General features: G+C 50.3%; 1 protein-coding gene across 9 annotated transcripts in view; it reads right to left on the reverse strand.

The window, feature by feature from the left end:
* The window catches only part of NTRK3 (neurotrophic receptor tyrosine kinase 3), a 197,421-nt gene that overhangs the window by 157,567 nt on the left and 25,669 nt on the right, over positions 1-14,185 (reverse strand). For 8 of the 9 annotated variants that reach the window (XM_013181903.3, XM_013181905.3, XM_048071959.2 and 5 more), the window contains exons 2-3: positions 11,678-11,752; positions 10,284-10,355 (exon numbers count right to left, since the gene is read on the reverse strand). In XM_013181903.3, the coding sequence (XP_013037357.1) occupies positions 10,284-10,355; positions 11,678-11,752 (147 nt within the window). Of the gene's footprint in view, positions 1-10,283; positions 10,356-11,677; positions 11,753-11,875; positions 12,008-14,185 lie in introns of those variants that run through there. The other variant, XM_048071956.2, reaches the window with a different exon arrangement.

A 14,185-nucleotide genomic window follows, 5' to 3' on the forward strand; every position in this document is an offset into this window, starting at 1 on the left:
CCTGCCAGCTTCCCCGCAGGGCAGAGTCCAGCAGCATCCACAAAACATGCCAGGCTCCCGCTCAAGGAAAAGAAAATTAACATGCAACAGGCAACAACCCTTCCCCCTGGCTGTCCTCCTGCCACCGAGGTGTCCTCAGGGATGTTTTGAGCCCACCCTGCTTCTTTTCTCCCAACCTGTAGTCCTCCTAGGCCTGGAATATAACTCCACAATGGGTTTTTCTCCTGCTTTGACACACAGAAATAATATTGGAGATTTGTACTGATGGAGAAAAAAGGGTTGCCAGCCGACAGCTCCAGCAAGGGGCTGGGTTTATCCTGCCTGCTTGCTTCACGTTGCGTGTTTCTTCAAGACAGAAACAGCAAGTGACGGGGGAATGCCTCCTACTCACAGGTTTCCAGCAGGCCCAGAGGAAACCAGACGGCTGCAGGAGAGAAAAACCACCCTGCTGCGCTGAGACACGGCACAAGGAGACAGCACAGGATGGAGAACCCTTAACGGGCATTTCCCAGAGAGGGGCTGGGACAGCAACGAGGGCCCTTCAGGTCCTCTGAAGAAAGGAAGGGGTACAAAAATGAATATACACACACACACCCCTATATCTCCCAGCAACAGCAAAACAACAGGGCATAAGGCGGGCTAAGCTCTCGGCAGACACCACTAAATGGTTTCCAATTAATTAACTGATTACATGATAGAACAGAAGGGGATTCAAGTGAGAGCTGTTGACCTTTAAGAATAATTAATATCATCAGGATCGCAAAACTTGTCCAAGAAAAATAATTAGGAAGATTCTAATATTGCCTCCAAAGCCAGGCTGAAGGGGGAGAGGAAGGTTCTGGTTAATTTGCAAGCACATTTCCCAAGTATTTCCTAGCAAACCCATTTCTCCTTTATATTTACTTCCCGTAGAACCGATACAGGCATATTTCCCTACCCCATTAAACCCCGCCCTTCTCTCCAGACCCCTTTTTCTATCCCTCACCCCTTGACCACATGGATCCAGCATGGGAAAAGGGCTGGAGAGGCCCAAAGCCAAGCGGGAGCCGCAGCAGTGAGCTGCCTGGGGAAGGCCTCACAAACACCCTGCAAGGATTTTGCGCGAGCTGCCAACATTTCTTGTGAGGGAAGCATCAAAAAAAAGCCACAGCCTTGGAACGAAACCCACCTTTGCAGCAAATAAATAAGTTTCCTTTGCTGCTTATTACCGTTCAAACTTCTGCGGCTTGACACTTCACTAAATTATAGATAAAAGGAAAAATGGTCTTCCTGGGCTCAGGAAAGGCGGCGGCTGCCAAAGAGCCATGTTTACAGCAGCTAATGAAAAGAGAGCTGCCATTAGCCCCCCGGCACTCACCCACCTCCCTGCTGGGGGCGGCGAGGTGCCCGCGTCCTCCCTGGGAGGTGCCCGCGTCCTCCCGTCTGCGGGGAGCAGAGGCTGGACCCTGCGAGGGCGCAGAGCTGGGGGCACGGGGCTGTGCTCATGGGGGGAGGACAGGGTGCAGGGCTGGAGACCACACTCCTCCACGGGGACCACGCTGCCTGCCAGCAGAGCTGGCAGCTGCCTGCCCCGTGCCGTGTGGAGGCTCCTGGCCGCAGCGGGAGGCGAGGCTGACACGCTCTCGCTGCGCCCCGTCAGCCAAACCCTCAGCCTAGCAGACAGACAGCGCCGAGCAGGGAGCTGCCTCGCGCCAGGCTGCTGCTTCCCCCCGGGGATCCGCGGGGAGCAGGGAGGCAGCAGGTGCCTGAGAGCACACCTGAGCACGGGCGTAGCCTTTTGGGGGTGGAAATGCTCTTTTTTGCAGCTGCTGAGCGCACACACACACACAGGGGAGAAACGGGCTGAGCGGAGACTTGCCTACAGCTACACCCGAGCCTTGGCGTGATGCACCTTGTGGCTCCAGGCACACCTGGCTCAGGGCAGCAGGGGGCTGTTGGTGGCCAAAGGCAGCCAGATCCTGCCTATTACAGCGCTCACTTATAGCCATGCCAACAGCAGAAACATGTTTTGTCCTTGGCAATTAGCTCTGTCAAAAAAAAAAAAAAAACACCTCACAAGAATATTTTTCATGTTCTCAATACATCTCGTACTTAAAGAGGAGAAGTATCTTTCCTCCACCTTTTATCTACAAATATTGGTCACCGTGAGGAGTATTTTTATATGAAAAATGTAATCACCACGAAGCACAGAGTGCTTCAGACTGCAGCAGGCATTCCTTCATTATTCCAAGATAGCAAATTGCCCACAATTATCAACAGGCACAACTGGGTAAAACAAACATTTAACCAAGCCCCACGAGCTGCGGTTGCAGCGAGGCTGGATGGCAGCTCTCTAGTAAGCTCAGCCCCAGCCAGCTGCCGGGTAGCGGTGCTGCAGGATGATTCCACTCCTGCTGCAGAACAAAGCCGGTGCCAGGAGCCACTGCAGTTCAGAAAGTTTATACTGCATCTGTCAGACAGACGTCTCGGCAGCCTCGCTTCGTACGGAGGGAGGGACAGAAGGATAAAGGTGTCGCTGGCGAAGGAACCGGGCCGGGCTCTCCTCGGTAGACTCACACTGGGTTGTTTTGCACAGCTTGCACGCACAGCCAGGTGTGCACTGCCACTGCTCCCCCCTCTGGGGCTGGAAAAGGAGGGAGGGGATGCAAGAGAAAGGAAGAGGAGGCAGGGAGGCCATGCTCCAGGTTGGAGCTGAGAGAGCGGCAGGGAAGCCGCTTCAGGGCAGGCAGGGAGGCTGGGTGAGAGGCAGAGAGGCCTGGGTGCAAGCAGAGAAGCAGGGAGGGCCAGGAGGCTGCACTCAGCGTGCCTGGGGCTGGTTGGAGGCACAAGACAAGGTTGGAGGCAGGGAGGCCTGAAAACCTGGAGGCTGAAAGGCCCGGTTAGAGGCAGAAAGGCCAGACAGGGGCTGGAGGCTTGAAGCAGCAAGGCTTGGCCACAGGCAGGAGGATCTGGGTAGGAAGGCAGGAGGCCAGGAATGGAGGCCGGAGGGCGGCGAGGCCGGCCCTGTCCGTGGTGCTGAAGCACGGCCGCGCAGAACACGCTGCCCGGGGAGGCCGCGCAGGCACGTGGCCTCGTGGCTCCCCGCACAACAGAGGACATCCAACACACTCCCTGTTCAACAACCCGAGGGTCAGATCTACCCCTCAGCTTCCATCCTCTGGTCACCCCCAGCTCCTGGCAAAGACAGACTTCACGCTCCTACATCAACATCCCAGCCTCATCAACATCCCAGCCTCTCGCACCCAGTAATTCACAGCTCGTCCCTTCACCAATACAAGGAGAGTTTGGGCTGGTGGGAAACTTCCCCCCTCCCTACGTTTTTCTAATAAAGTTTTATAATTCCAATAAAACACACGACTGCCTAACTTATGACATTTAAATTCTTGCCTAGTCACACACCATCATGAATTAATGTCCCATCATTCATGCCCTGTCGTGTCTTATTGCTCAAATAACATATGATTTGAATGTTTCTGTTTTTCTGCCCTGGTGCTTATTGCCTGTACATCAAAGATGGAAAGTCATCCCTGCAATCAGCCTGTTAGAAAACCAGTATCATGGAAAGAGAAATCCCAGGTGAGATCATTTGTGTGGTCACACAGCTTTCATTCATCGTGCCATGACTGTTCTCTCCTTCTCCCAGCAGCTTCCCATGCCCTCGGGTCCTTTCTGGAGAAAGTCCTCCTCCCTGTGCAGTAACTCTTACGTCAGCCCAGGCAAATAAGACATATCTTGTACCTTATCTGGTCTGTTGAGCCCCAGCATTTGGGGAGAAAGCAAAAGGAACAGCTAAAGGAGGTTTCTGGAGTGCCTCCATTCTGCAGTGACCCCAGGAGCCTAGGAACAAAACCTGGTCATTGTCACTCCTGAGTCACCTGGAATCAGCTCATCCTGTGCGGCTGGTTTTCTCTTCTGAGACATCAAAAGAGATGGGGTGAGGCTTAACTACAACACAGCTACACCTGCGCCTCAGTACTGCATCCAAGAGGAACTTTTGGTGTCTCTTTGAAGGGAAGCTCACAACAAGACGTGTCAGGCTGTTGTTGCACAACGTGGACTACGTCACAGAGAATGAGCTCCTCCCCCAAAAAACTGTACATTTAGAGTTCACTTTTTACCCCATCCTGAAATACTTTGCCCCAAACCTGAAATAAGGCTTGTAAAGAGACCAGAGAAATCCCCCATAACAAGAAACAGCTGGGCAACATCTTTCAAAACATCCCCAACATCATCTGCAGCCTGTTTAAAGGGAAGAAAGGTAAAACAGACACATTCCAGAACTGCAGTCTCCCCTTTCACACATCTGCCAGAAGACAACTGGTCAATCTTCAGAAAGGGAAATAAATCCCACAGCCACACAACGCAGCTAGAAATAGCATTTCAACATCTCAAAGGAAGGAAGAAGGGCCAAAGCCAGAGCAAAATCCTGAGAGCCCAGGTACTAGAGTGATAGGCACAACATAAGAACCTGAGTAAGCAACAAATATTTGTGATAGCGTTACTATAACTCGTCTTACATTGCAACCACATCCCACAATTCAAGGCTGGATATCACTAGAAAGCATACCAGGTGTTACGCTGCAAACAGATCGAATAAAAGTAGAGAAAGCAAATGTTGTTATTCCAGGTGGAGAATTAAGGCGGGATAAATCCTACCCAAGGATGCGCAGTACTTGAGTTAGAAAGTTTCTTTCTCAGGTCCCATTAGAGTGTATAATACACAAACTCACTGTTCCACCTCCTATTATAATGCAATAAACCTTGTCCACAGCTCAGTGAAGCAGCCTGCAGTCAGAAATCCTATACCCAGCCCTCCGAACGCAGGTCAAACGATTTCAACCCAGCCTGAAGGAAAGCCACAGTCCTGCAGGGACCCGGGCTCTCCTCTGGCCTTGCACTGAATGACTGATATAACCCAGAACCTGCCTCTGCCGCTGCAGGAAAATGAGTAGCTGCTGCTAACTGCTTCTCAGTCACCTGCGGTAACAGCCGGGAATGAACACGCCATCAAACCCACCGCTGGTGATTAGCATAGCGCCGCGCTCATCCAGGGTACAGAGCAGGCAGGGAGTCAGACAGGAAGGTTTATGGAAGCAGAGGAGACGCTGCTGTTTATTTTAGTGACTGCACTATAAGTGAGCCCATCATTTTACAGAAGAACTAGAGAGACATGGGGGAAAACGCCTCCAAGTAAATCACAGCACGGAGGCTTGCTCCGGGAAGGCATTCGGGCAGTAACATCTTTAGAGTACAAGTTGGAATCAAATGGTAACCAGACTGTCTGCTTGGTAAGGAATAAGGAAGGAACATTCAGCTAACAGAAGTGAAAGGCCATTTAATTTTTTCTCATATTACTTTTTTTTTTTTTTTGCCTAGAGTCATGGGAAAAAAAAACAGTTCCCATTTAGTCCTCTGCAAACGCAAAATAAAACACAATAAATTATCAAGGAGCTGGTTTAGTTAAACACATTTTACTTCATACTCCCAGCGAGCTAAGAGCTCACATATAGTCATTTACTGTGCCCCAGCTGATACACAGGCCTTGTTAGACTGCAGTAGCTCGAGAGTACAGAAAGGAAATCATAAACAATTAACACATGACAGTTTGGATTAGGAGGAGACTGCCAAGATGAATACGAGCGCAGCGTAGTGATGAAAGGACAGAATATGGAGAAGTCATCGGGAAGACAGAGAAAGGGTAATCGTACATCCAGGACCAAGCGATGGATTGCAAGCAGTCAAGGGTGTGGAGTTGTTTACAGGAGGAGAGTAAAAGGAGAGAATTTAACTCTGCCTCCTATCCACGAGTGGCTCCTTCAGAGCCAGGCAATAGATCATTAAACACAAAGCACAGGAAAACGACCCTCAAGCCATGACTGAGAGGGAACGGTGCTATACTTGCAATGATTCAAAGTCTGATATTTTGTTTATTTCTTTATTTAGTGTAAGATCTCGATCGAGCTCCCAGACGCACAGAGCAAGGAAGGTGAACCTTGCCAGCCTTGCAAATCTGTTGCCTGCAGCCCTTGTGAGCATGCGGGCCTCGGCTGCTGGAAGGCTTCAAGTGCTGCCCCAAAACAGCACTGAAGAACATACAGAGAAACCTGCCAACCCTGAGCTGCCTCAGCCACCGCAGTTTTCAGGGGACACAGCCCAGTTTCTTTCCCATCGAAGCCTAAAACCATAAACGCCCCTGGGAAGTCCTGTGTCAAAGCCCCAGACTACTTCCCCTAGCAGGGCACCAGTTCGTGTGACGCTGCACAGCTGCAGGAGCCCAGCCACGACACCAAGGCCAACTCCACCCTCAAAGCAACACAACCAGAGGTCTGTCAAGGGGAAAAAAAATATATATATACACACACACACACACACACCACTAACAGGATGACACAGATGAAAACTTCTGGAGAACAGAGGACCATCTAATCACACGATACTCCAAAAAAAGTGCAGCCTGCACAAAATACTCCCGAAGCCCTCTCTGGCTGTACTCGAGGACTCCATCTTTAAGATGCTTTGGTGAAGACCAAAGGAGAAAGCTCTGTCCTCAGTGCCATCATGCTCTGGCAGGCAGCACCGAGTGCTCTTTGACAGGAGCTGTGCCTTCGCCAGCCCACAAACCAATTTCGAGCATGTATAAACCTCCAAAGATAGCTTAAGAAGGGCTTCTAAATGCAAGCAGAAATGGCAATTATTAATTTCCTAAATAGAAATCTGACTACTTAAGCTTTATTTAAAAGTGTGCCTGTCTCTATAATTACACAGCCTTAATTTGTTTTCTTTACTCCACAATAAATAAGGTGCACACAATTACCCTCCGCAAACACAAGCCCGTGCCTCCTGGCTGGCTGGCCCCGCGTGCAGCTGCCCAGGAAAGCATTCAGAGGGGATGAGCCTCTTAAGAACCTGTTTCCCAGCACAGGGACACTCAGACACTGCAAACAAGTCGAATTAAATTGGCCAAACTGTTCCAATGTTACTTACTAGGAGGACAGGCAGAGTAAGAGTATGTAGGACTTTTTCCTGAATGAGCTGTGCTGCATACAGTGACATACTAAGTATGCATTTAGATTGTTTATGTCTCAAATTTAGGAACTATATCATCCTAATGCCTCCCTGTACATCTCAAGCCAAAGACTGAGGTTTTCTGTCATCACTAAATACTTCCTACGCTCTTCTGCACAGCCTACTAACACTAATTTACACAGATCTGGGTTACGAGGACTCGGTTTTCCTCAACCTAGACCTGCATGTCCTCACGTCCAGTGCATGGTGTTCCCCAGGACCCTTCCCACATTAGCTAAAGCTGCATAGAAATGGGACCAGGAACCTGTCAACACAACTTTGCCCAGCAAAAAAAATTAAATAAAAAACTTTCAGAGAGAGGGCACAGAAAGGCACAGGATGACATTCAGTTTACATCAGATCTGCATCCATCCTGTTCAACATCCAGCCAGTGCTTGTTCTAGAAGAAATCAATGGCCTCAGCCCAAGTGCCAGCAGAAGAGGTAAATCCACACTAAAACCCAGCTATATTTTGGATTAATTATGTCTAACAGTGATCGGTTTCACAGTACTAATGTTTGGACAAGCCACGGAGCCTTAGCTCTGCTCATTCAAGGAGAGGGATCCAAAGCTATTTCTAGGTCTACACCTCTGGCTCCTTGTCACCCACTGCTCCTCCACCAATTCGATTTGTACAGCTTACATCTTACATCTGTACAGCTGATTTCAAACCTTAAAGGTCAGGAACAACCCCACCAGCCTGCACTCAGGAGCACGTGGATATCTACCACTTAGGCAGATGAACGGTGAAAACCCCTTTGTGGTTTTTTCACTGGTGCTCCCTGACTTTGCAATGGGGAAGGGGAAACAAACAAACAAACACACCGAACCTCATCCGGAACCATTATCTTAAACCCCCACAAACCTGAGCTCCTGCAATTACAGCAAGGATAAGTGATCTGCTTGTGATTGCACAGCTGGGGTCTGAAGATGAGTGCGTGCACTGAGGAAGGACCAGAAATAGAAGCTGCTGGGAGAAGGCAGAGCTATCTGGCCCATCTGAGAGGAGGAAACCTTGATGAGAGGCACTGGGAAAAAAGTCACTTCAGCAGGAGGCTGGGATTCAACCCAGGATGGGGGGAAACAGCTACTGAGCCCTTGTAATTTGTACAAAAGCTTTGCATGGAAAAATGCCTGCTGCTGTTCAGACCCAGCTTGCAGCACCCCACAAGGTCCAGCCCAGTGCTGGTCCACTTCGACAGTAAAGCCTCTGTGTTGTTTGTTAGACACATTTGGAGTCTATAGGCTCAACTCTGCCTGCACCCATCCAAACACTCACAGCAGTAACCCCACGAGCCTCAAGCCCAGCATCCCACAACCCATCCAGCACCGCCACCAGCAGACAACCACCCCACGAGGGGATTGGGACAGCATCCCTCGATCCTCCCAGCTACTGTACCAGTTAAAGCAGCCCGAGACGTACAGCAGAGTGACACTTCCATTAATCCTTTTATCCCTGGCACCTGTGTGCAGTGGCTGCCAAAAACACCAGGCCCTCGGCGAGCTGACACCAAGCTGAGCAGCGGCTGGAGAGCAGCTGAGGAGATGCCCCGGTGCGCTTGCGTGGTCCCACGGGCACGTAGGAGCGTGACACCACACTCTCCCCTATCAGGGCCAGAGAGCCCCAGGAAAAGGAAGCCAGCACCGTGACCCAAAGGGCTCGAGGGAACCAAAACCCCCGCAAGACCCAGGTCACCACCCCCAGAGACCGAGCACCCGCCACCAGGAGCAGCCACTTTGCAAGCGCTCACACACCAGGACCATGCAGTCGAGTGCCAGCACCAGCATCAAAACCCACTGGCGAGCACCAACCCAATAACACACTTACTTGCCTCGAGCTTCAAAAGGCAAGGAAAGAAAGATGTTAAGAACATGATCAATCTTACGTGGCCCGAGCAGTAAACAAACACATATTTCATCACAACATACCAACCTCAGCTCCTGACACAAGATGGATATGTTTCTTTTTTTTCCCCCATCTCAAAAGTAATATCAAAAGACAAAAACAAACGCTTGCTGAAAAAACAGCAACAATTGCATGTGCACACATTAACGACACGTTCAGACTCAAAACGAGCGTACGTCCTTCTAATTTCCTATGATAACCAAACTAATTTCATCAGGAATCAAATGTTATTCATTTTTATCTGTTACATGCATAAACAGCAACAGCACAATTGACAAACTACCCCCCAAAAATCAATTGCGAGATATATTTTAGAGAGAATGTTTCCCAGTAACAAACATCTACAGAAAATACAAAACAAATGCCACAATCAAAATAATAAAGCACGGAAATGGGGAAAATCCCAGCGTTCAGTGTTAAGGAGGTTTTATTATCGCAAAATATGCACTTTTTAAACTCAAAATGGCCCCATGTTTGTTTGCAATGCCCTTTGGTACTGCAGATCTCCTATTTAGCAAGTACTTTACCGTCACTTAGCAACTGTAACCGCTTTTCCAAAAAAAAAAAAAAAAAAAAAAAAGCTTTGGGTGTTTTCAGTTTACTTCATCTCCCAGCAGACATCAAAGACAAACACACCCGGCCCTGCAGGCCCTGTCCACCTCCCTCCACCAGTAACACCCCATGCAGCCACACACTGCCATTTTCCCCCACTAGTATCAGCTCCCAAAAAGCAGGGAGATGCTTTTTAGATGCTCTCCATCCAGCCCATCAGCCCACACCCAAGGCTGTGGGCTTCTCACCAAGCCTTTTTCACCCCACTTTTTCCTTTCCTTCTCTTTTTTAAAATCTTTATCAAAGCCAAGAAGCGTTTGCTCTCGGACAGGGTTGCTTTGACAAGGTATTTTAAGCCCGTGAAGCACCATCCTTGCTCGCCCAAAACTCAGGGTCTGTTTATCACGTTAGGAAAAGCGAGTATATAACCAAAAGAAATCAGTGCCTTTGGGCTTCAGACTTGTGGAAATTCTCTGGGACACCGTACCTAATGGCTAACGATACCCCAGGAGCTGAACACTTGTGCAATATCCCACAAAACCACTGCTCCTGCCCTTTGGCACAAAACTTCCCCATCCCATGCTCATGGCAGATGCCAGCTTACAAATCCGATAATCAGGGGCAGAGCTGGGAACGTAAAGGCCACCTCCCAGCCCTGTCCCCTTCAGCATCCTCCCTCCCTCCTGCTGCTTTGGGGTGTTTTGGCCACAGCCTCGCTGCAGGAGCAGAGGGGACGGGGACAGGAGCAGAGCACACTCACATGTAGCGCAGGTGGGGGTTCTTCGCAAAGGCCCGGGGCTGGATATTTCGTAGTCCTGAGTTCCTGATTGTCCTGGGAAGAGATTAGAAAGGAATCGAGGCTGAAGACTACTCTAAAGCCCCACGCTGAGTGCCAGGGGCAGTGCCCCAGTGCTGGAAGTGGCAGTGCCGGGAGCCCTCGGGGGAGGCACATCTCACCCCAGGCAAGTGCAGAGGAAATTGGGCTTTGCAGTTCCCTCCGGTACGGTGGCCAAACGGGCTCAGCACGGAGCAGCTGCCGGGCAACTCCCTTCCCCCTGCTCCACCAGTACAAACTGGGGTGGCCCTGAGCACCTCCCACTGCTCCCAGTGTCCACAAGCAGCACTGCCCGCTCCCCCAGCAAACCCGGCCCCAGCACCATCTCCCCTCCCAGCAGCCGCAGGGAAAACCCCTCTGCACGGAGCCCTGGCAGGAAGAGGTGAGCATCGTGCTCAGGAGTTACGCATGTTGGAGGGGGATCCTCTTCCCAGCCTGTTTCGAGGAACCAGGATTTATCAATACCTGCTGCAGACAAAAATATCGTTGCTGGTTTTTGGTTTCTTAGGTGAGATGAGAACAGCAGTCAGCCTGCTTTCAAGGTGTGTATTAAGTGTACAGCTTAATGGGGTTCAGTTACTGAGTGCTGACAAATATACACCTTTCCTCCTGCATGTGGGCACCCTGGACCTAACATAAGCTCCCAGCAAAACCCGTTAGCACCCCCTGATGAACCCTGAGCAGCACTGTGCATCCCAAGGGAGCAGCACCCAGCGGAGCCCGTGGTGCTCCCAGCTCCAGGCGGGTGCAGGAGGGGGAGTTAGGAGACAGGGGTGTACCCAGGCTCCCCAAGCACCTAGCAAACCACTGCAGTCTCACAGACCTCAGTTTCCCCACCTGTGATGGGCAAGATGAAGCTCTCCTGACATCGGGGGGCTGCGCAGGGAGATGCCATTCCCTTATTGTGCAGCCCCACCATGACTGCAGCCGTACAAAATGAGAACCAACAGCCCAGCATTGAAGGATCGCTGGAGACAGCTGGAAATTCACATTGTGGGACTGAAATGACTCAGAACAATGCACAAGCCCAGCACCAGAACAGCGGGGGAGAAGAGAGGTCAGGGCTGATGTGTGTTGACAGAGCTGTCAGGAGCTAGCAATCTTCCTTCTCACAGATCCAGCAAGGACCAAAAAAATCACTTCATCTCCATTTTGTGAAGTCTCACAGCAAAAACACCGCAGAGCCAGCAGCTTAAACAGGCTCCGAACACCACGGTGCAGAGATGGAGGGAAGCTGCAGTCCTTGCTGGAGCTGTTTGCCTAGGAAATGAGGGGCTGTGCAGCACAGCTCTCCTCCCCAACATGCAAGCCATACTCACAGCCTCTGGAGTCCCGTGTACAGCTCCATGTCTACGGCGTTCAGCGTCTGCAAGTTCTTCCAGTTCTCTATGTGTCTGTGAAAAAGGAGGAAAAGCTCAGCCAAGGCGTATCAGAGCATATCTCTGCCCAGGCAGGGCAGCACAGCATTGTGCCCCACACCTCTTCCCACCTTGCTTCAGCCAAAACCTTTAACTTACAGAAGGTCTGGGGCTTGGACATACTCTCGCTTCAGCATCCATATCCCCAGACATATGTGGTATGCATCATGCTGCCAAAATAAGCAGTTTTCTCATGCTGCTTTTATTCTGTTTTCCCAGCACTTTGGGTGAAAAAAAAAAAAAACAACATGGTTTTACCCAGAATTTCGAGCAGAGGAGGTGCAAACAATCCATTGCACATCCCTGGCGAAGTCATCGCCCCTCTCTGTGCACATCAGTGAAATAATGCCACAGCCAAGCGGCTCATGCAACGCTAGTCAAAGTAAACAAAAACCTCTCAAAAAATGGGGAAAAAAAGGAAAAAAAAAAGTCCTATTTATCCATTATCTCAGTGGGGTGGACAAAGAGGGGCCTGGTCTTTGCTGGCTGGAAGTGTTGCTGGCAGGAGAGCACCAAAGTTAGTTTGGAAACCATGCCTTTATTATAAATTCCTCCATCGCCCAGGGTGCTCTGGCAGGTATGTTATGGAGAATGAAAACAGAAATAGATCTGTCACCGCGGGATCGTTACTCAGTAAGTATTAGAGCTGGGGGAAAGGTGGCAGATCAGCAGCCCCAGAGAATGGGGTCCCCTGTTATCAGGGGAACAGGAAGACAGCTGCAGCATGGCCATGGGCCCTGCTAATAAGCCACAATGCTGAGGGTGGAGAAGTTTGATTTTCATCAGCCAAGCAGTCCTTGGCCAGCTGAGGCTTTCTCCCAGACTGAACTCGGAAACCCTCCCACCAGAGAGAACATTTTCAAGAGGGTCTTTCTGGGGAGCATGTAGAGGGGGTGGTGGAGAGGAGAAACCTTTCCAAGTGATGGAGCGTTGGGATGATGCACTGAGAGCCATAGCTTCTGGTTGCAGGACCATATGCAGGGGTCCAGAGGGTGAATAAATGGAACAGGAACTCTCAGCCCCTTCTGGAGCAGTCACAGAGGCTGTACATTCCTCCTCCAGCACTCATTACGTCTTGAAAAACATGTTTGCACAAGAACAAACAGCAGTATATAGACCGATTTGAGCCATACCCCAAATACTACCCAGCTAAAGAAAAATAAATAAATAAATAACCAAAGTCTGGACTAAACCTAAATTCTGAGCTTATTCCTGCTCTGCTGTCACCATCCAAGGAAAGCAGAGACCCACAAGAGTCACCTCTGCTTTCCACGTGCTCCATGACTGTCTGCATCTCCAGAACGATTAGCATAAGGACACGGCACAAACTCCCAGCTGGCTGCTGCGTGACAGCATAAGTTACGGTTCATCCTCAGTGACCTGTGCACCAGCTTGGATCGCCTGTGTCCCAGACAGAATGAGAAACAGGACATTATCACAGCCGTTTCATGTTCCCTGCCAAAGGCCCTTGCAAGCTCTTGCAGAACAAAGCACAGACTGGGAGGCATCACTCAAGTCACTCGACAGCTCGCTGAAACCCTCCAGAGAAAGGGCAGCTCTGCAATTTCAGGTCCTGGGGCACGAGGTTGCAGGTCTGGGTTACTGGGGACTTGCCACAAAATATCCTGGCCACGCTGGGCAAGGCTACACACACACGTTGAAGGCACTTCCCACCTGCAATCTCTCCAACCCAAATGAGAGCGTCCTCCAAGGAAAAAGAAGAGTGGCAGGAAGGGGATGGCATGGATTTACCACTGGGGCACGCTGGAGCCACAGCATCCAAGCACTGACTTTTGGGCAGGGATGGAGCAGCCCTGAGGCAGGAGCTATGGAGCAACCACAGCTGGGGAGGAGGCAGCAGCCAGCTTGGCTCTTGTTTTATTGATTGTGTTTGCTAAAAAAAAAAAGTCAGGGTTATTTTTGACCTGACACTCAAAGCCACATACACAATTTTAGAAGAGGTAGGACGAGACCTGAGCCTGTGCCCAGTGACGTGCACAGGCAGAACTTTCTGGGGACTCAACATTTGGGTTGTGGGGATATTGACAAAGCTGTAAATCTGACAGAAGCACCAACTTCTTGGCCCACTCCAGGCTCAAAATTAAGTCTCTTTCTGTCCACAAAACGGTACACAATAATTACAGAGTGGGAGAAGAGAGCCATAAACTGGTGTTGTCCCCCATGGGGCAGAATGGCCACTGCTCCACAAGCAGTTAACGTCCCCAGAAATGACATTACACCAGCCTGTAAAAACACCTCCACAACCTGTGCTGCAGCCTCCCAAAGCCAGCCTGTGAGCTTTGTGAGCCAGATACACCTTGCTGTGTTATTTAACATACACGTAACACCCATGAAGGGAGAGACGAGAGAAGCAACCATGGAAATAAATGCGCACACGCTTACGTGCAG

The sequence above is a fragment of the Anser cygnoides genome, chromosome 11 (assembly GCF_040182565.1).
Source record: "Anser cygnoides isolate HZ-2024a breed goose chromosome 11, Taihu_goose_T2T_genome, whole genome shotgun sequence".
NCBI classification, from domain to species: domain Eukaryota; kingdom Metazoa; phylum Chordata; class Aves; order Anseriformes; family Anatidae; genus Anser; species Anser cygnoides.